This window comes from Corvus hawaiiensis, chromosome 2 (assembly GCF_020740725.1).
Source record: "Corvus hawaiiensis isolate bCorHaw1 chromosome 2, bCorHaw1.pri.cur, whole genome shotgun sequence".
NCBI lineage: Eukaryota > Metazoa > Chordata > Aves > Passeriformes > Corvidae > Corvus > Corvus hawaiiensis.
The window spans coordinates 117,577,376-117,599,814 of record NC_063214.1 but is presented as its reverse complement, the minus strand read 5'-3'; the positions used below and the strand labels follow the sequence as shown (position 1 = coordinate 117,599,814).

General features: G+C 44.2%; 1 protein-coding gene across 1 annotated transcript; it reads right to left on the bottom strand.

Moving 5' to 3' along the window:
- Nucleotides 1-9,224: 9,224 nt before the first annotated feature.
- On the bottom strand, nucleotides 9,225-21,937 carry ICOSLG (inducible T cell costimulator ligand). The gene is made up of 7 exons (XM_048289949.1): nucleotides 21,482-21,937; nucleotides 18,249-18,289; nucleotides 15,970-16,335; nucleotides 15,200-15,484; nucleotides 13,610-13,786; nucleotides 12,522-12,557; nucleotides 9,225-10,258 (listed from the first exon to the last, which is right to left on the bottom strand). Coding segments are annotated over exons 1-7 (921 nt in total). The 5' UTR covers nucleotides 21,496-21,937; the 3' UTR covers nucleotides 9,225-10,256.
- Between the last annotated feature and the right edge of the window lie 502 nt (nucleotides 21,938-22,439).

Here is a 22,439-nt window from a genome sequence, read left to right as displayed (position 1 = left end):
TTGGTGTTATGTTAGCATGTTGCAACCTTGCAATATTCCTTTTTTTAGTTGTCTATTTCCCTTTGCTTGTGTGTGTAGTCAGAATGGCTTCTAAGCCTGCGGGCAGAGTACTCCCAAAAGGTGAGTCTTTTTTTGACTGTTATTCATCACAACTCATCAATGCTGGTGATCTTATATGATAATAAACTTGGGTTTTTTCTCTTTGCCCCACTCCTGGTTTTTTATCAGATGAGCCAAATAACACAGTCTTAACCAAGCTCTCTTCAGAAGAAAAGTGAAAACTCTTCTTCTTTTGTCATTCTGAGCAGAAGACAGCAAGGTTTTTTGGGTAAGGCAGTACAGACCAGTGGTAGCTGTGTCTTGCCATGCTCATCTTCTTTACTTCCTGTTGCTAAACCTTAATCCTTTTCCAGTTCAGGTGGAAACAAAAAGACTGTTTACATCAGGCTGGTGAGTACCTGAATCTGTGTACTTTATTTGTCATTTTTGGCTGCAGACTGAGGCTTTCCAGCCCGTGGGAAGCAATCCTGGTTGTGGCTGGTTTCACTTGTTTCCACAAATTTAGCTAATACCTTATGTGGTTAGGACTCTTATCCCAGGATGAAGGCAGATGCAGAGATATGAGAACATAATGAGTTTTCATACTGGCTTTTGAACCACTTGAGCAACTGTGGAAATCTTTTCATGGTGCAATCAGAGTAGCAAAAATTGAAGCAGTATGCTCGTTTGCAGGGGAAGAGGCAACAATCAGCAGCATTGCTGTCTGAGAGATGTCCTAAGTTCTGGCAATAGCAGATACTTGGCAAGAAATATCCATTTATAACTGAGGCCTAATGACTTGAACATGCCAATAGGAATGGGAACTGTGAGAAAGGAATGACTGTGAAGCTGAATTTTGCTACTTTTGTCAGTGTGATCCCTTAAATGATAACACTTTCAGGCTGATTGAAGGTGATTCACAGGATCAGGAGGTGTGGAAAGCACAAACATGGAGGTGTTGAAAGTATAAGTTGCTCCATGATTCTTTGCTTTCCACCCAAAAAAAGTAAGAAATAGAATCGACTATTTCCATTGGAAGGGACATCTAGTCCATCTGCCTGACCACTTCAGGGCTGACCAAAACTTGTTAAGGGCACTGTCCAAATGCCTCTTGAACACTGACAGGCTTGGGCCACTGACCACCACTTTAGGGAGCCTTTTCCAGTGTTTGACCCCTCTCTTGGTAAAGAAATGCTTTCTTGTGGGAAATCTGAACCTCTCCTAGAATCATAGACTACCTCAAGTGAGAAGGGACACATAAACACCCAGGTCCCCGCTCCTTGCAAGACTCTCAAACAAAAACCACATGACTAAGAGTGTTGCCCAGGTCCTCTGAACTCTTTTAGGTGTGGTGCTGAAGGAGCAGCACCTCAGCATCCTTTTCCCCAAACTAGACAAAATGACATTGGCAAGCTTGCCTTTTTAGCTGAGCAGGGCAGGGGCTGGGTGGGCTGAGCCTGCCCTTGTTGCAGCAAGGGGAGCCTGATTGTTGCTTGGCAGATCCTTGTGATGAACAAAATGTCATCACAGGTCTCACAATGTGTTCACCCCAGCTGTATTTTGACCTTCCCAGCTTTCCTGGTGCTGCCCCATCTCTCCAGCCCTCTGGGCAATTCAGTGAAAAAGCATTTTGTTGCCTTTCATCTCTGTGTGTGGGACTTTGGCACATCTCAAAGAGTGAAACTCTCTATCTTAGCCACTTCTTTTTTCTTCTTTTCTCCATTACAGCTACTACTACACTGTCCTACCCTGGGCTGGCCAAAACAGGGCTCTCAAACGTGCTCAGGGTGGAAACCTGAGCTCGGGAGGGGGAGTCTGGTATTGTGCATGTGACTGCTTCAATCAGGTAGGGAGAGGGCTCTGCTTTGCCTAGAAATGTGTGGGGAGCACACCCATCTTTCAAAAGGTATTTAACATTCCAACCAGCTCACTTACAACTACAATAGCATTTGGGGGTGCAGCTGGGTTCCTCTGTGGGCCTGTGAATTGTGTAAGCCAAGCACTGAGCAGATGTACCGGGGGGGGGATTCAGCACAGTCCCAGCAATCCCATCTGTAGTCCTTCACTGATGCAACTGCTCAAGCTAAGGCTAATTATAGGGGCAGTTCTTCCATTTAGGCACGGCAGGGATACTGTGAAATCCAAGAGCAAAAACACCCTGCACCTTGGTTTATGCTCTCACCACCTATGCTCTCTGGTATCCTGTGTGAGTTTTGTCAAGCCTAATGCATTCATTTCTAAACACAACTGCAGATCCAGCCACTCTTGCTATATTTTGTAGAGGGTTTTCTGCCTCGGAAGGGCTATGTGTTAACGTAAATGTTAGCAGCAATTAAAGTGCCCATTCTGCAGTTGTTATCTGCAGTCCTTTACCCCTGGCCTATCAGAAGTTGGTCTAATAGTGGGAAAGTTGTTTAGTTCAGCAGCACCTGCTGTGCTGTGAGTGTCCTTAAGGCCCAACACCTTCCCTGTGGCTGTGACCCACAGAGACACCAGGGTCAGCAGAAACTTTGTGATGGGCAAAGTATATAGCAGCAGCTCTTCAGATCTTGGACTTCACCTTAGCTAAAAATCAATATTTATTTCTAAATTTCATGAGAGGAAGCACAATTTTTCCTAGTGCAAAAGTTCAGGCAGTCTCTAATCACTGTCTGCATAATTAAGTTGGTGTTCTGCCAACCTGTGGGGTGCAGCACCTCAAGAGGGAAAAAAACAGTCTGTGCGGTCTTGGCAGTGAGCAGGGACATGAGCTTTGACATGTTGGGGTGCGGAGGAGATAAGAATATCAATCTACCCTCCCCAAAAATAAATAGTCTGAATGAAAGCAGTGACGTTCTAGTTGTGTTTGCATCCAGTCTGTGAAAGTTCTGCCACTCAGACAAGGATGTTGAGGGAGCCACGTGCTTTCTTGCTTATCTCCTTGCAAAATTTGACCAGCATTTTGCACCCTGCTAAATTACACTTTATCTCTGCTCAAATACACTTTTATGTGCGGCTGCTTTGTGCTCACATCTGCAACTGTGCTGACTGCTTGCATGGAGCTTCCAGCTGAGATATATCAGGGATATGTTATGCAATTATTTATTGCCAGTCTGGGTGCTCTATGCCATTACCTGAGAGTGCAGAGATTATAGTTTGCTTTGTAAAATGTGCAGTGAGAGATGATTAAGATTGCTGGGCTGTAGAGCCAGACCTGTGCAGGAGGGGTTTAGGGCCCATTTCCAGCTTCACAGCCTACTTCTTACCTGGCTTCTGCCTAGGTGCAAAAGCTCAGTGGTTCCCTCCTCGCTGTTTGCAGCAGCATTGCCTGGAGACTAAACCAAACAATTACTTTTCTGCCCTTCAACCCCACCCCAAAACTTCTGAAAAATATGCAGGCAGGAGCACACCTCTTGTGCCTGGTATCCCTTGTGGCTGTGGCGTGCTCAAGCCTGAGCTACCTGTGACCTGGGAACTCTAAAACCAGTTTTAATGCAAAAACTGGTATAGTATAAAGTACTAGTGGAGGTATTCGACATGTGGAATATCTACTACTGTTTCCCAAGACTCAAAGGTCTATTGATGCAATAAATGCAGCCACAGAAAACTGGTGGATTCCTTTGGCCAAGTTTTCTGTTTCTGAGGAATCATTTTTTGAATGTTTGTTTGGAAATACTTTTCTACCCAGATTATGTTGTGATGCAGTAGGAATTGCTCAAAAATGAACCTAAGGCACATTGTGTGAAGCTGGTCAGCAGTTGCCAGATTGCCAAAAATGGTGATGAAAGGCACTGGCTCACTCTGTGCATGCCTGGTGGTTTTGTGGTTAATCATTCCAGCTGGCCGGAGTATATGTTTATTATTGGGAGCTCTTCTTTAAGGACTACTTTAGATAAAAATAAATTTAAAAACAATCAATTTTTCCCATAGAGCTTCATCTCCTGAGAACTGGCGAATTGTCACTGGGCTGGAGCATATTAAATGATTTTAATTATTTTTCCCCCCTTTTCTTTTTTCTTCCTCCTCTCAGCTGGATCAAACTGTCCCATGCAAATACCATGGGCAGGCAGCTGTCTGCCTCATGGTAGGCATGAAAAATGCAACTCCAAATAAATAAACAGATAATCTGAAGTTAAACAGAACAGTTGTGAAAAGTTTGGGGGTTATTTATTTATGTATTTAATTATGCATTCTTTTAATTTTTCCTGCTCAAAGGCACTTACCCCTCGGCACTGGGGTGTGCCCAGGACTCCATATGGGATCCCCACCCGCTGAGAAGAGACCTGGCACCAAGGCTCACCCTGTCAGGGATTCCTGGAGACTTCCCTGTCTCCAAAGCCACTCCTTCACCTTCTCCACACCTTCAGTTTCTGGGCATGCTGTTTCTGCGTCAGCTGGTGCCAGGAGTGCAGGACACCTTCCTGGGGTGGTGTCTCCCTGCCCCACCCTGTGTAGAAACAGTCAATGAATTCTCCTGGAAAGCACAGCCGTTTTCTGGCCTGTCCTCCTGCCTTGTTCAGTAGGTCAGAAACCAACACAGGGCTGGATTTTTCTCATGGTTTTGATAAGAAAATTCAATAATATACCTCAAATAAATACCAGCCCTCTGTGGTGCAGATAGAGACAGATAGAAATATGAGCGTGCCCAGAATTAAGTCATGAGGGCATGGAAAACTAAAGAAAAGGCTTTGAAAGGTTTATGATGCGACCTGTAGTACTTTGCTGATGCAGAGTTTAATCACTGATCTGAGCTGCTTAATAAGACTTCCGTTAAGGTAATAAACAGATTTCATATTTGCCTACTGTTATAAAATTAGCTACACCTCAGGCATTTTTCACCTTTGTTCCTTGACTGATTTTTAGCTACAGTAACTGCAATAACTGCAGTGGTGATGCATTTTAGAAGTTGGGTAACACAATAATGGTAAGTCTGACTGATAAAGGAATTAATTAAGAGGTATAGAGTTGCTTCTAGTCCAGCATGATGCTGTGGAAAAGCAGTTCTTGCAAGCAAATCTGATCTTGTTTTGAAAATGCACTCTCAGCTTTGTAAGAGGGATGACATGTGCCAGCACAGATCTGGCAGAAGAAATGAAGAAGAAAATGTTTGCAGTCACTCCCTGTCCACATTATGGCTGTGTATTACTGTAGCTTCTTACTGACAGAATCTTAAAAGATTTCCAGTCTGAAAGGTATCTTTTCCTCCCTCTGAATTTTTTTTAAGAGGTGAACTTTTTTTGTGCAGTGTAATCCCATTCAAAATTAGCCAACAGCTTCTGTTGACTTATGATGTCTACTGGGGTGAATGCTACAAAGGAGCAGACTTTCCAGTCCAGCAAGTGGAAGAAGGTCTCTGCACTGGAGATACAAGCACCAAGTCAGCTACAGCCTTGTGTGACTCTTGAGCACAATTCTGTGTCCAAGTTTGTCAGTTATACAATTGTCCTAAGCAGCACTTCGTGGAATTACAGAAAAACAAATAAGTAATTTATTAGTAAATTGTTGGCACCTATTTTGGGCAAGTTCAAAGGTCAGCCTAAGTGTCCTTGATATATGAGCATCTATCTCTCCACAGCAGTTTTCTGTGCCAGACTAAAATGGGAGACAGGCCCTTTCCTAACAATATGCAAACAGAGAGTTTGTGATTAATAATAATGTCACATGAGTAGTTGCCAAGGACTCACATTTTACAGCATGGAGCATGGCTCAGATACAGCAATTATGCTAAGTGGTGCTGATAACACAGGAAATATTGGAAGCATTTTCCTATGTTGGAAGGTAATTGTACAAACTGACCTGTTGTCACGTAAGTGCGTCCTGAAAGATGAATGAGATAGAATCTACTGCTCTGTAATTCTCTGGGATGCAAGCTGCAGAGGAGGTCACCTCAAAAAAGATGTGGGGTGCCTTTTATAAACACAGAATGGGTAAGTTGGGAAGGGACTACAGTTGGTCATCCAGTCCAACCTCCCTGCTCATGCTGGATCCCCATGAACACGTTACTCAGGATTGTGTCCAGACAGCTTTTGAGTATCTCCAGGGAAGATCTCCACAGTCTCTCTGGGCCACCTGTTCCAGTGCTCAGCCACCCTCAACAAAAAGTTCTCTTCCTCATGTTCAGGTGGAACTTTCTGTCTATCGGTTTTTGCCCATTCCTCTTGTCCTGCTTCTCAGCACCACGAAGCAGAGCCTGGTCCATGCTCTGACCCCTCCCTGCAGATAGTTAGAGACATGACTGAAGTCCCCTCTCAGCTGTCTCTTCTTGAGGCTGAACAGGCCCAGCTCCCTCAGCCCTTCCTCATCACTGAGGTGCTCCAGACCGCTAATTACCTTTGTACCCTTGTTCCAGACTTGCTCCAGGAGCTGCACAATAATCCTCAAATGAAGACCAGATTACAATTATTTCATCCCATATATCACGAAGGTGGTGAAGGCCCTAATGCCCGCCACATATTGAGAGGAAAAGTCCTAAGAGCCTAATACCCATGGGGGTGGAGGTGTTCTCTCCCTGTGGAATTAGGCTGTACTCAATTATTCTTTAGAGCAGTTTCTCTTCCTCTGGAAAAGAGAGAGGTTCCAGAAATTACACTTAAGGGGTAATGTGAACTTCTGTGCCTGTTTGCTACAAATCTGAGAAAGATTCACTTTGCAAGTTGGGAAAGCAACTAATAAGGTTTCTTTTACATAGCACAATGGCTACTGAGAAAAATTATTGGAGTCCAGGTTGTTAAGTGGAAAAAGGAAATGCTTTTTTCAGCAAAAGAGATATTTCAGCTCTCACAGGTAAAAAGATTTAAATAGTGAATTTGACAACAGGACAGATGGATTCAGATCACTAAGTAGCAACACATGTTTTCTCTTGGGGCTTTCCATTTGTGGTTTACCAGCCATGCCACAACAAAAGTCTTTTGCTTTTCTGTGAAAGTGAATCCATTTTTTAGTCTTCCTCCAAAGCTGCATCAAGTGTTGCTTTCCTGTGCATGTGTTTGTTGCTTGGGACATGTGGTTCATGTGAGCTGCTGTTTTTAATGAAGGCAAACAGAGGGATGCTGGTGCTCAGGTGCAAGACTGATCTGAGGGAGTGCAATGAGCTGGTTTCAGTTCTGGAAGCAGGAGTGTGTGTTGTACCTTTGCTCTTCTTGGGGTTGTAAAGTTGGGTGAGAAATGGATGAATTAGCCCAGGCTTAGTGCTGCCTTCAGGCTACTGTGTGGCTTTTGTGGAGTTTGTTGTGTCGTTCAAGGGATTTTGTTGAGTGAACCAAAATAAAGCAAAGGCGGTCAGCTCTGTGTTGTGTTTGTCTCCCCTTATCTGAGGGCTTTGAAAAGGAACACTGAAGGATGTGGCTGAAAGTAAAACCCACTTTGGGTGGGGGCAATGGCTTGGATTGATCTGTCTCTGTGTGTTAATAGGTTTACTCACACATCCAGAAGAATGAATAGATTTTATTTAAGATATAAACATGGCATATGACGACAAAAACTCTTATTACAGAATTCCCAAGTCCTTTGGATGGTAAGAACCGTCATCTAGGATTTACTTACCTCCAAGAGTAGCTGGAACCCTAAACTAAATGAAAGCACAGAGTTTGCAAGAAAAGGCTTTTATATTTAGGTGTATCCATAAAGTAGCCCAGAAGTTAAGAAACTCCAACCAGTCCAGATTAGTTTTAATAACACATTGCAGAGTGACTGCCTGGTCAGTTCTTACATCTCTGAACCATTACAGTTGCAGAATATAAAAGTGGAAACTCCTTATAGAAAAGGCTTCTGTCTGGTACAGCAGCACCAGAGGCTGCACAAAACAACTTCATGTGACAGATAAGGAGGAAATGGCTGCAGGACTTTTTACTGAACCACTAGGAAATTGTTACCCTGCACATCTACACAGATGTTGTTCACATTTTTGAGGTGTCTGTAAGCTTTCCTCAAGCAAGTTCCCTTTAGGGTTCACTGAAGACTAGATCTGGACTCAGAAAATATCTAATATCTGGATTCATGGACATGAGAGAAGCACAGCTGCTCAGCTGGGAGCCTCCGTGGGGGCGTATTACTTTGACAAGAGAGAACTGCTATGCTATTACCAAATGGTTCTGGGTTCCACATGATGTGAGGATAACAAAATTTTCATTTGGCTGGGACTTGAAAGCTGATCTTGATACGAAAAATCAGTGTCTGAGCTCAGAATTGATACTGGAGTGCCTCAAGCACAGAGCAAGAACAAACAAGGCTATGACTTATTCATAAAAATCATTAATTTTAGTCTACCACTGGTGCAGGAGAGATCAAGTTTTTCCAGAGCTCAGTTTAAAATAATAATCTCCATCCCCCCATGACAAGATGGGGAAACAGTTCCATCTGTGTAGGAACCCAGAGTGCCGAGAGGATTTCTCTGCCTGTTTTTAAGGGTTCTTACCACCCTGAACAACACTGTTTTTACCTCCAACCTTGGAAAAAATTACCAGTGATCAGACAAGAACTAGAAAATAGAGTGGTGTGAATTAGGTGATAGACTGCTATGTAAGATTGTCACAGGGTGAAAAATTTAGAGGTTTTGGGCTTCTCTTTGTAGTAAATAGATAACAGTAAAAAATATAAAAGTGGAGGATTGTTGTAGTTCTCCAAACCTCCTTCTTCTTCTACTACTCCATGTTCTGCAGTAAAAGTAGTTTGGAATGACTGGATAGAAAATTCCACAGTTCCTAGTCGTGTTACTGAATAATTGGTAGTAAAGTGAAAATAATGTATGTTTTTAGTAACTATTGGTTAAAATATCTTTAAAAGGCTGTGTAAATCTTGATAGAGAGACTTCACTCCTGCTTTCTGAGCTCTGTGCTGTACCTGGGTTGTGCTAGTGGCTCTGTTCCTCTGATAAGACTTAATAAACAACTATCTGGAAGCATTGAAAATCAAGGAAGAGTCTCAGTTTATCTTTGAAACTCCTTGCAAGGACTTTTAGAAAATTCTCTCCCCTCAGGAGGGACTTGATTTATGGCACGGTTCAGAGTCACATCTGGGCAAGACAGCTAGTAAAAATTCCTCCTCCTTCAAAATTTCATATAATCAGCAAAGTTTACTGTTTTGCTGTTTTCAACCAGTCAGTTTGGCTGACTTGGGGCTGAAACAGCAAGGCACATGCACTGGCACAAGGAAACTGCAGTTCTTGGCTTTCTGGATATTCATGGACAACACATTGACAGAATTTGCACTTTTTGTTTTGTTGGGTGAGTATAAGGATGAGACACAAGCACAAGTTCAGTTTAAAACCTTCAGTTTAAAATCTTCCCCAGAAGCCACGGGAAAGTGCTCAAATAAAGATTCAGTTGAATAAAGCAGAATCAACCACAGTTTTTGTTCCATCCTGAAAAGGGTAAGTCCAGGTAACCTGACATTAACACAGCAGAGATCACTATTTTTAATTGGTCAGATTTCCACAGCCTGTTTTTTCTCACAGCTGGCTCCTGTCGAAAGTGGAAGTCCCCTTTTTGGTGGAATATTTGGTAAAAACCAAAATGTTGCTATCAAGTGCATTTAAAGAAGGCACCTTCCCTTATGTTAACACATTCAGTACTTAACCCCTTTAGAGCAACTCCCATTTTTGGAGGACTGGGTCAAAGTGTTCTGCCTGATTCTGTACACAGTAACATGAACATGGTGAAAACAGACAATGGAAGGATTTTTCTCTAAAGAGAAAGAAACATGGAAAAGGTCATAAATCTCACTTTGCAGAGTCCTTCAGTTTTCTTTCTTTGTTTTTAGCTGCCTTTCTCCACATGTAGCAGTCATCCTCAGGGTAAGGTGACAGCAAGAACTTCCCACGCTCCTGAAACGCGGCTGCTTCTGCTCCTGACAAAGTCCTCGAGGATGATGATGAGAGACTGGACAGTCACCAGTTTCCAGTGGTCTGGCACAGAGCAGCTGAGTGTCAGGCTTTCTGCTTTCCCCAGTTAGAGGTGCCCAGATCACTGACAATCACAGACGACTGTTCAAAGTGCTGAGCTGGAGTGGTGACACAACTGTCCACTGTTCTGTGGACACAGTCAGTGGCTGGAATGAAAATCCAGCAGATTTTCTTGTCTCTTGTGTTCTAGAAGCTTTATTTTTTTTTTTTTTTTTGCCATCTCTCTTGGCAGAAATCTGTCACTTGTATTACAAACAATGCTGCCACTGAGGGAGTGATGCTTCTCTTGACACATCTCCAGCTGCCCAAACTGTTGGCAGACCTTCCATTTAGGCAGGTGCTCTAAAAACAAAATAACTTCTTTTTATAAAAAAACAGACAAAAAGCTTCCCCAGAAATAATCATTCCTAGCATTGTTTTTCCTACATAACCAGTGGAACAAGCTGCAAAGCTATGGAAAAGACATATTCATGCTGCTGAGAGAGAACTGACTGGGGCAAAGTCCTGCCTGGATACCCAAGACACTGAGGGCTTTCTGTCCGCATGCCACAGTCTGGAAGTGCCTCTCTGTGCAAATAGAAAAAGTGGTCTCTTGTTAACATCCCCCTCCCTTGGGAAGGGATGTCAGTGTCACCTTGGGTTCATTTTAAACTATTTCAGAGAATGAGGTGCACAAAGCCCATCTGTGGCCAAGGGAAAACAGCTTCCGCAGGCTTCTCTCCTCACCAGAGCATCCTGCCCCACTAACTGGAATGGGTGTCTGCAGAGACTAACGCCCCCCGGATGGAGTTACTCTTCTTTACAATCTGCCTTCCTCACAGTTTCCAAACTCGTTTTTTTTCCTTTTTAACAGCAAAGTTAGTTTCAGTAATCTCATTCTGGTTCGCAGTATTAAGGATTCTCACTGCCCATGAAACAATCTGACCTTCTCCATAAGGTGCCAGAAACAGAAGTACATTTACAGCAGTATTGAAAAGCAAGATGCTGTGGCACACCACCCCCCTGGGTGCACCTCCCCAGTGCCTTACCCCCATCTACCACCTATAACTGGTTTGAAAATACCAAATGATGATTGAGTAAGGCTAGAATTTCTCCTAGAGCCCATCTTTTGTACCAAAGTAGTACCAGCTTTATTTCTAAGTAATTTCTGCCAGATTTTCTATTAGGAAAAAACAAAGCAAAAAAACTGAACTGATGGAGACTTGATAGCTGGACAAACTCTCTGCCTCAGTGCTCAGCTACCATTACCCTCAGACATATTCTTCTAACATCTAGCTTAAATCTCCTTTGTTAAGTCTGTTGTGCCATAAGCGCAGTGTCAGCTGGGTTAGCACAATAAATAACTTGTCCCATCCTCTATAAAAGCACTCTGAACAGAGTTGTTATTGTGTCCTCAATCAGCCTGGCCTTCTCAGCCTAAACAGACATAACCAATCTCTCACCAGAGATCACATTCCCTGGATCATTCTCATTTCTCTGGTATTGGTCCAAGTTGCCCTTAAATTGGGATGGCCAAAAGATGGCCCTCAGAGGTGGGACAGCTTTTGTCATCAGTGAGCCACAAAAGCTGCTGTCCCACATCCTCTTCCACAAGGGGTGTGGAGACATGTCAAGGAAAAGACAGCATGTGGAAGTCTTTGCTTTGTTCTTTGTGAACAAATCACGCTACAGAAGCCTTCAATACAAGATAAATATTTACTCTTATTTATGTCACAGAGGTTTTTTACTTATGGGCTCAGTCCAGGGATCTAATCAAGAAGGGTATAAGTAAGTCTGGAGAAGAAAAAGTTGACCTTAAATTAACTGCTTTTGTTACGTTAATGCAGTTCACAGGAACAAAAGGAGAAAATGTCTCTGTTTTAAGGAGAAAATCCATCCTCCTCCACAGATTATGCTCTGCAGGAGGGAGTGCAATGCCTGTTGATGTTTAGCAAACACAAATGTTGGCTGCAGTCTGGAAAATAACTGACAATTAACCCAGTTTCCATGACTGCCAAAGAAGTTCCAGAAAAGATTTTTTAATTTGAGGGTCATTTTGCTTCTGCTTGATGCTATGAATTGGGTACATTCACAGCATCTGCTACAGCAAACTATGCTTTAACTATTACAGTTTTGGTGAAACCACAGTATTTTCTGCCTTTTCTGCTGACTTGTTTTCTCCAGTAGAAATTACCAAATGAGATATAAAATAGGCAGGTATTTCACCCTCTCTGTACTCTTGCAAGTCCTCTGTGCTAGCTTGTTTTTCCAAATCTCCCTTTTTTTTACCCAATTTTTATTTTTCCCCTACTATAAATAATAAATGAATTAGTAAACCAGCTGGCCTGCAATATTGCAGTCTTGCTTATAAAAATATGAACATGGTGAAGGTCTGAACAGCACTTTTTTTTCTAGGAAAGGAGAGGGGTTTTTTTTTAAATTGAGTGTGTATAGGCTCAGGTTCACACACATGAAGCGAGATCTTCTAGGATGTACTGCCCAAAAAATGCTTCAGTTTGTATCATCCAGCAAGTCTAATCTAAAGGCTTGTGCTGAACTTGAGTCCTGAAGCTATGAAGTTAAGTTGCTCTTGAGACAAATAAAATAATATATTATTAATACTTACAGCTGAGTCCTCCTTGGTCTTCATTTGGTTGGACATCTGTTGAAACAAATGCATGGGTTTCAGCAAGCAGGATAGATAACCACAGTCTTCAGACAAATGAGATTAATATTAAGGAACATCCACTAAATCTGAAGGTTCAGTGTGCTAAATGTTCTGTAAAATGCAGTCCAATATTCTATTTGCTTACAATCCAGGCTACCATTTCAAGAAGGACAGATTTTGGGATTGAAGTGATTGCCTTACTCTTTATCTTGGGACAAAGTCCTGCCTCACTCTTGGGTTGTTTCTGAAGGAACAAAATGACTTCTACAACAGCTGCTGCAGATCCTGGACAAGATCGCTACCCTGCTTTCCCCTGATCTTTTCTGAGGTACCCAGGCTTGCTGGCATTGAGGAAGAGGGCATGGACTGAAAACATGGATTGTCTTTGTCCATGAAAAGTGTGGTTGTCCTGGCTCCCTTAGACGTTAACTCCTGGACAGCTGCAAAGGGGCTTAGACCAAGTACTCAGGTACATTGGCAGACTCAGTCTGGTTCACGAGATGTCTTTTAGAGCTTTTTAGAGTCACACATGGGCAAATCCAGCTACACAAGAGTACACACGTGACAGTGAGACAAGCTACATTTCTGCTTGATCCCAGTGGGATCTTGACCCTTCATCATCCAGCCAGTGACTCTAGAGCTCTCAGGACTGAATTATGCTCTGGTTTCTGCTTCAAACTGTGCTCAGCTGAGTGAGCTACTGACCCCAGTCCTGTTTCATGCCATCTGGCCAGAAAGAGCCTGCAGGGATCACAGCTGACACACCATGGCCTGAGCAGGCACAAATTCTGAGTTACTCTCACATCCAGAAATTACTTCCTGTGAGGCTCAGTCACAGGAGGAAAAAACCATAAAGAATAACATACCCTGGGGCATTACATTTCCTCCCCCGTGCACCCCAAGTTTTTAATCATGGCGTGATTTCCTGCTGCCATGTGCAGGCAGCTTAGTCATACTTTCTCTCTTCCTGTTGGATAACATTAAGTATTTTGGCAAGTGAAAAAGAATTCTTAAAATTTGGTCATGCAAATGAAGTGTCTCATTACCTGTGTACGACACTAGATTAGAGGACCTCCTTCTCCACAGCCAGCAGATTAAAACAGTTAGAAGACCTATCAGAATGACAATGGCAATGATGCCAGCTGCTTGAGCACCTCGTCCTTCTTTTTCTAGGTTTTCGTCACTGTCTGTGCCAGAACCATTGCTTCTCTTCTGCTGCGTGTCTAGAATAAAATAGAAAAGAATGTAATAAGGTGTAAATTTTCACATTTTATACCAGGCAAATATTTCACCACATTTTGCATGCATAAAGAAATTCGGAAGGACTAAAGATTTGTGCTATTCATATCACTGTGATTCTGGTGATTCCTTCTGGGCAAGACACATCTCCAACTAATTATGTCTAAATACCAGTTTACTCTTCCCTGTCATCTTATTGCATCCATCCTTCTTTCTTCCTTTTTCTTCTTTCCTTACAGCTTTGAGAGACTGTATGTTTGGGCTTGTACCTAGACTCAGTTGAAAATAAATCTATACAGAATCTGTAATGTAAATCTGATGGTATTCAGAAAGATGGGTGAAAACCTGTTTCCCTGAAGTTAGTGAAGAATCTTCTTCATTCATTGCTGCAAACTGAAGGTTTCAGATCACATCTCTTACTCTTTCAAGTGTGATGGTGAGACTTTGAAAAAAAACCCAAAAAATAGTAATAAGAAGGTCTTTTCCCTCAGAAGACAATATGACAGAATGCCATTAGGAAACTAATGATGAGGTTACTTAATTTTCCTTTAATTTGGGAAGAAATTTTAATTTAATTTCCTTTAATTTTCCTTTAATTTGCACCAGGGTGCAGAGACCTGTGAGAGAAAGGTGTGGCTGGAGGCAGGACCAGGAACAGCAACGAGATCAAACAGCCACCTCCAGATCAGCCTTCCCACTCCAGCCAGATTCTCTACACAGCTTTCTGGAAATAATGAACTGCAGCAGTGGTACTGTAACTATAAGGTCTTAATAGCTTTTTTTTTTAAAGTAACTTTCTGGTTTTGTGAACAGTTGAGTGACTAAATACTTGCTTGTACTATTAATCATCACATCAGCAATAACCAGCATATTATACTAGTGCTATTAGGTACATTGTTCTATTGAGCTCGTATTGCTCATTTGCTGCAGACCTAGTTTAAGTCGTGCACTGTATTAAATTGAGTTTTGGAGACTGAAAATTTAACTTGGAAACTAGGCAGAGTAAAAAGCAAATCTGAGTGTTGCAAGGCCATTGGGTAGGGGGTCAGAAATCATGGATCTGCTCTATGGTGGCCCCTAAAAAACAACCTGATTCCCCAAACCATCGTTCCTGAGGAACTAAAGGGTAAAGCCCAGAGACTGCCTCAGACACAAGAGCTTCTCAGTGCTGTTGTCACAATACACTTGGTGGGGTATTCACTTCAATGTGGAAGAATTAAACATCAAGTCCATGGCTAAGCATAACTAGAGCTTGAAACAAAGCCTGGGATCTTCTCAGCACTTTTTGGAACTACTGAATTAATGCATAGTCCTCGCTAGTGCACATCTACAGACAGAGACACACTAGTTGATGTTCCTGCCATCTAGAAAATGTGAGGCCGCATGAAGGGACTTACAGTTGGCTGATAGATTTTCCTGCAGCATCTCATTTTCTATGGAGCACTCTATTTGCATGTTGGAAGCGGCTTTCACCCTCAGTGTGCTAAAAACGCTGAAAGTGCCATCGCTGTGGGGCGTGATCTGTAGTTTTGATGGCTTCAGGTGACTGTTGTTCACTTTATTGATCCAGTAAACTTTGGGCTTTGGGTATCCGTTGCCAGACTTGCAGCTGAAGGTCACTTCCTCTCCAGTGCTGCTACTGTTTCTTATTGGTCCACTGAGTATTGGTTGGCTGTAACTCGCTGCAGAGTAGAAAAAAAAAGAAATAGCTGTTGACATTTTGAAACATACTGACAAGACAAAATTTTGACATGGCTTCTGAAGGAGAATTGCTGGATTTCTCAACACCCTTATGACTTGAAAGGGAAACACCTGCAGATTTGGTCTGTATGCCAGAGAGCTGGGAGGATCACTGGGAGGGCAGAAGCTTAAAGCCAAACCCAAAGGAAGAAAGGACCAACTTAAGCTGCTGTCACCCAGTCACATGCAAGAGCCCTCATATCCATGAAAAACAAGAAGAAAAGAAACAGACACTGAGTAAACACTTGTTACATGTATTCTCCAATGTTTACATTTTCTGTCTGTAACATTTAAATTAAGCAGACTTCATCTCAGGAAAGAGCAGAAGTCTGTTTCAAAGTTAAAGGTGTGCTTAAATATGACATTGAAATAGCGTGAATTTGAAAAGCGGAAATGAGAATTTGGGCAAAATGACACAAGTTCTTACCTGCTAAACTGAGAACCACTTCTGCCTGGTGAATCACTTGGGTATATTCAGTTTTCTCCTGTACCACACATTTGTATGTATGTTCATCTCTCTGGCTGACATTTAGTAATAGCAGAGAAAAATCACCATTTTCCAACCTATCCCAGAATAATTGAGTCCTGTCTTTAAAGTGAATGCACTGATTACTGTTATTGTCTTGGCCAGAGATCAGTGCATGTACAACTGAACACTTTCCTTGATCATCATCAGCTAATTGCCAATATACTCGTAGATTTTTTAATTGCAAGTCTCTTTCGTTATAAATGCAACTTAGTGTGGCATTGTCTCCAAGTTTACTGATGATGTTCTTCTTCTCTAGTGCAATAACTACAAGATTAAAAGAGAGAGAGAAAAAAGGGAGGTTATGTGCGGAAAAAAGTAACTATTTTCAAGTACATTCTACCACATATAGACTCTAGTACTAGTTTTATAGCAGGTGGGTGAGTGTGCTCGCTTCATAGTCATTCCTACCCCCCAAATTGCCAGTGGCTAATTCTCTTCATGTCCATTTGTCTGTGCATTGTCCAAAGGGACCTTTTCCCTGAAGGCCAACCAATCTGAATCATTCCCAGCCCCATGGATACCCACATTTCACTTTGCCCACTGACTGCAGACACATGCTTTAATAATCACTTCTTCTTTTTTTTTTTTTAATTAAGAAAAATGCCAAATAACTCCACTTAAATCACAAGTGGAAACATTGATAAGAAAGAGTGCTGCCATTATTTTGAGACCTGCATAATTAAGAAGGGGAGTAGAAGCAGTGTTTCTCAAAGCTGGCATGACAAAGCAACCACATTTTACTGCTACTGTTGGTGGCACCCTCTCAACAAACACACTCAGCTGACAAATCAGCCTGCCCAGATACCTCCAGTGACACATTCATTAGACATTTACATCTTGAGGGTCACTTGACCTAAAGTCAGGATCGTATGTGGCTTTCAGAACACATTTCCTGCCTTCTAGACATGAGAAAGGCATCCTCAGCTCCAGGTGAGCAAGGCAAAGGCATGAGGTGGCTGACAAGTGATGCAGACAGCACAGGTCAGTGAGTCCCACAGGGCTGGGCAGCTCTGGCCACAGCCTCCCTGCTGAGGATCCATCACCTCCAGCCCAGCAGCCAAAACCTCACTGGTGCAACTGGTTGGTGGCACCAAAGCAGTGTATGTGTTGTAAGTGTCAGGCTGGGGGGCAGGAGGGGGCCAGGCATGGGGCTGGATGGGAGAGATTACAGCTGGGGGAAGGGATTACGTGGGTGGATGATTTAGGAAGATGAAGGAGTGAAGGTTTGGAAATGTGGAAACAGCATGTGGAGGGAGGTGACAATGTTAAAGGGGGACCTGTCTTTGTGAGGGTGTGAGGGTGCACTGGACTCAGAAATAGCTCATCTACACAGCTGAGTTGGGCACCCTGGCCTAAAAACACCACTGAGGCAGACACAGCACTTGCAGGGAGAAAGGCAGGATGTTTACCAGGCATGTAAACCCTGTGCGGTGGGACTGGAAGTAACAGGCTTGAACTGCAACACAATTTCTTGGCTCAGACTTTGGGAAACCACTTGGAACAGCAGTAAAAGTAATGCCCTGGCACAATGGGTGCACCTCCATTACTGGGCAGAAACAGGCCAGCCAGCATCTATTGAGACTCAGTCTGGTACAGTTTGTCATGATATTGGGGCCAGGGAGTTTCCTTGGTGACTTTATTGAGGTCCTTCTCAGTGATTAAGCAATAACAGAGGAGAGAACTCTAAAAACATTTATATGTCATCAGGTGATGTGACTTAAATCTACCTTTGTTCTGCAAGGGATATTTTAGAACGGTAGTAAAATTATTAATAGTAGTAGTAAAATTACTAATACTGGCTACTTGATACCATGATGCATAATTCTAGCCTTGAGTATACATGCATGTTAGATCTGCTTATCAGCAGCTCTTATTAATCCACTTCTAAGGCCTTTTGTTGACAGAGATAAGAACACAGGGAGGTCTCTGAAGCAAGCAAAGCAATCTGAGCATCCATACGGTCCCTTGCTGTTCTCTGCAATGAAACTGATAGAAATTGATTGTTTCTTCCTTCCCTGATGCATGTCAGAGAAACATTTCACACTGAGGAATTCTTCAATATCTTGTAGAAAACACACAGAGGTTTGTATTGTTCATTTTACACCTACTTTGTGCGTTTGGCCGAACATATTAAAGGGAGAGCAGTTTAATTTTTAACTGAGTTTTTCTGAACTTACCAGCTTTCAGGATATGAAGGAGCAGTAACAGAAATCCATACCTAAGACGAAAAGCAAACAAGTGTTACAAGTGACTTTGCATCTCTGTTGTTTAAATAAGCAATAAACCCAATATTGAATGTTTTAATATAGTGGCAGAAGTAGGTAAATTAGGTACTGCTCCTGTGTAATGCCCCATTAAGTATTTGCATTTTTGACAGCTGCAAAACTTCTGTTTATACAAGTCAGCAGTGGTTTGGTGGCCAAGGCCACAAATAGCAGCAAAATGCACTAATATTGGAATCAGGGCAGAGGGCATGAAGCTGGTGTTGTGCCTGTCTTCTCTTGTGAAAGAATCAATGGGCTTGCTGGACAAACAGGCTCTGGAGCCTATCTGGGTCACTGGGAAGGACAGTGGCTGCACAGGTCAAAACCCAGGTTCTCCAATCTTTTGCTGAAACTCAAGGAGTTATGGTTTTATCTGGTTAAAGGACAAATAGCAGCTAACCATGCTGCCCACCAGCTTATGCACTCAGTAAAAATGTGTAAACAGGAAACCTGCTGATAGTGGAGAGCTGTGCAAAGGTTTTTGCTGGAAAGAATTTGGTGTGTTTGATTACTCAGGAGGGGCAAATCTGTGCAGGAGTTACCCCAAAGGAAAGGATGCCATAGGAAAACCCAGTTTAACCCATCTATAAAGGCCAAGGGATTTAACTTTCATCCCATGGGGGTTTAAGGGACATAAATGGACAGCACTTCCGTATGAGTTACTTTAAAAGAGCCTTTAGCCACCACATCTAGTTACACATTGTGCTCTCCTTCCTCCAGACTGCTGTAGGAAGGGAAAGGAAAGAATGATGGAAAGGTTTTGGAATGTGAACTGCGTGGCTGCAGTTGCTCACCTTGATATTGCCCCAGGTGCAATAAGGCTGCAAAGCTGAGCTGGTGGGCGGAGTGACAAGAGCACTGGCCTGTTACCAGCATACCTAGCTCGCCTTTGGCAAGCAGGCAGGATTGTGAAGCCACACTGCCTGGTTACAGCTGGCTCCCTTCCCCTGGTGTTCTCAGCCCTCAGCCAGGCCCAGCACTGAGCCCAGGGCTGGGGCAAAGCGGACAGCTGCTCCCAGCAGGCCGTGTCCACCAGGATGGAGCTCCAGGGTCTCCCACCCACATTGGGAGCTGCCGTCCCTCCATACCAACCCTGCCCTGCCTGGCCCTCTTCCCTCCACGCCCTAACCTAAGTTCACTCCCCAGCAGCCATTTCTCAGCTTGCTGTGCTTTACAAAATCCCCTCTCTTCCAGGCTTCCTGCCCTTTCTCCACAGCTTCAGCTCCTTTGTCCGGCCAAGCATAGGAATTCATACATCACTTCCCAGACACAGCTTTGATTCTGCCCAGCTTTACTCCTACCTCCTGCCTGGGCACAACCTGGGGCTCCTCTGCTGCTGCGGAGTGTCTCTAATTCCCACCTGACCCCCAAGAAAATTATCATCTTCCCAAACATATTCAGCTTCCCATGCAGAAAGCAGAAGACATTCCTGACACAAAGTCTACCTCTGCTTGAAGCCTCATTTCCAGAGACTGAGCTAAAGAGACTTTAGGGGTGAACCAGTCTGAATTGTATTACTTTTTGTATAAAGAAGACACTTTATTTTCTTTTTATGTGTCCTTTGAAATGATATGATAGATGAAGCTTGAAAAGTTTAAGTGGATGCCCAGAGTGGAAAATCTCTGCTCTATTACTTCAGAAAATCTGCAGCCAGTCTCAAAGGAAGTCTCCCAAGGAAGCACACCTAAACATTCTGTTCTGTCTCTGACAGTGGCTTTTACACATGGATTTGTATTTTATTCCTGCTGTATTTTTTTATACTGTGCAGGAGTCATCACTTTTGTGCCAGCCTTGTAGACATCTGTTTTGGCAAGCTCAACTCATGTAGTCCTCAATCTTTCTTAATCCCATGTCTGTGTTTGCTTTATTATTCCCCACCCAAATTGGAAGCCATGGATATAGCAACTCTTTTGAATTGAACAAAAACAGTATCTGACTGATCTTTATGGGACTCCCTAGGGAATTTCCCATGGTAGGCATTTCCTAATGCCAACAAACATTTAGATTTTCAACCAGAACTGATTCTCATATGTATTTATACAAAGTGGATTTTGATTTCTTATTTTAATAAGTGATGCCACAGTCGAGGTTGGACAGGTCCAGAGACACCTCATCCTCCTACTTGGAGGAGGTTGCAGCTGTGGTTTTGTGGGAGCAATGTCAACCCACAATGTTCCCCTGGAATAGCTTTAATTCCAAGCTTCTATTGGAAAAGGGGAGAAATGTTCTGCTGGCAGAGAAACCTCCTTTTTGCCCACTACTTTCACTCAGCTCCTGTGTCCATCACACTAGTAGTGAGCTTAATTAAGTGCTGGCATAGCTGCACTACCTTCTTAGGTTCTTGCTTTCTTAATTTTTAAAAAACATTTTAATCTTTTTACTTTTTCAATTCTTTCCCACACCTTCCTCTTCTGCAAGTTTTTTAAAATGCCATGTGAAACAGGAGAAAGTTGCACTTCCCCTTACATATACATTCTTGCTGGGTGAGATGATTCTTCCTACCAGCACCTCAACTCTTTCATCGCTACTCATCTCAGAGCCATGGGATGTTGCTGATGTGACACATTCTAGCCAGGCAAGGAGATATCCTGATGCTTGCAATAGCAACTTCGGGGTCTTTGCTCCACTTTGTCCCCTAACCTTGTGGCGACACGGCTCTTCCCTTACAGCAGGTGCCCTAAACAGGTCACCTGCAGAGCTTTCCTAACACCTGCTGTAAAGCAGCGCTACCCTGGGCAGTGCAGCCCAGGTGAGTCACGTCCCATCGCAACCCTTCAGCTGAATATATCCATAAAAGGCCCGTTAATTGCCTGGAGCCCTCGATGGCCGCGGACGGACAGGGGACCCCTGCCCGGGCTCTTGGGGGGCTCTGGCAACACCCGGCTCCCCCCGCCCCGGGTCCCCGCCCGCTCCCGCGGCTCCGGGAGCGCTGCCGGCGGCCGGGACCTGCTCCACAGCCGGTCCGGGGGCCGCCCCTGCCTCCAGTTAAGCAGCCCAGCCCCTGCCGGCGCTTTCCCTGCCCGCGGCAGCAGCAAAGCTCGCCTTTCCCCAAGGGGGATGCGCATCCCTTCCCGGGAAGCGGCCGCCGTGTCCCCCCGCGCCCACGGAGCGGGACCAGCGACCCTTCCCCCGCGGCCACCACTCACCCTCGCGGCTTCATCGTGCCCGAGCCGTGCCGAACCAGCCGTGCTGAGCTGAGCCGAGCCGAGCCGTGCCGAGCACCAGCTGCCCGCCTCGGGCCGTTCCCTTTTCCCTCCCACGCCTCCTTGGCCGGGGATTTCCACTTTCCGAAAGCCTGGTGCGCTGCGCAAAGAGGAGCCCGGCACAGCCCATCCTGGCGGTGCCGGGGCTCAGGCACTCGCCCATCCCCACTGACCGCTTCCCAGAGCCTCGCTGGTGCCGCTGGATGGGGGATCCCGGCTCCCGCAAACCCATCCTCCCCGGAAATCCATCTCCCCCGCGGGGAGGACGCCGGTCCCCGTCAAGCGGGACACCCCTCACCGCTGCTGGGAAGCACTGGGGAGCCAGGCCTGGGCTGCTTTTGCCCTGGCACGGAGACAGCGGAGTCCTCTTGGCCCTGCGAGGCGCTGGAATCGGTCCCGCAGCCCCGGGGGAGGGCAAGGACTGCAGCCGGTGCGCTCCGGGATCTCGAAGAATCCTGCCTGGGAACTGGGAAAGTTGTGTTTCAAAGTACATTAGGTGTATGTTTGCATAAATAGCATATTTATTCTATATTTATATTTTGTAAATAACTAAATGGGATTTGACAGAGAGCACAAGCGCACCTGGAGCTGTCGTAGGTGTGTTGGTGAGGGGGTGTTTTAGCACCACCCGGCTGTTTGCAAGCTGCGGTTCTCGGTCTCAGCAGTTTCGTTTTTGGCTCCTCATCAGTGGCTGTGTTTGCCTTGCTTGTTGTCAGGAGCTTCAACCCAGCTGGGACCCCTTTGCCAAGGGGTCCGTTTTGTGAGCTGGGACCCCTTTGCCAAGGGGAGCGTTTGTGACACACAGCACAAAGCTGCCACAGCATCAATGGTTAAAGTCTGCCACGCTCATGTTTTATTTTTTTCTTGATTTTAGTCACCCCGGGAAAGCAATTTGTGCACA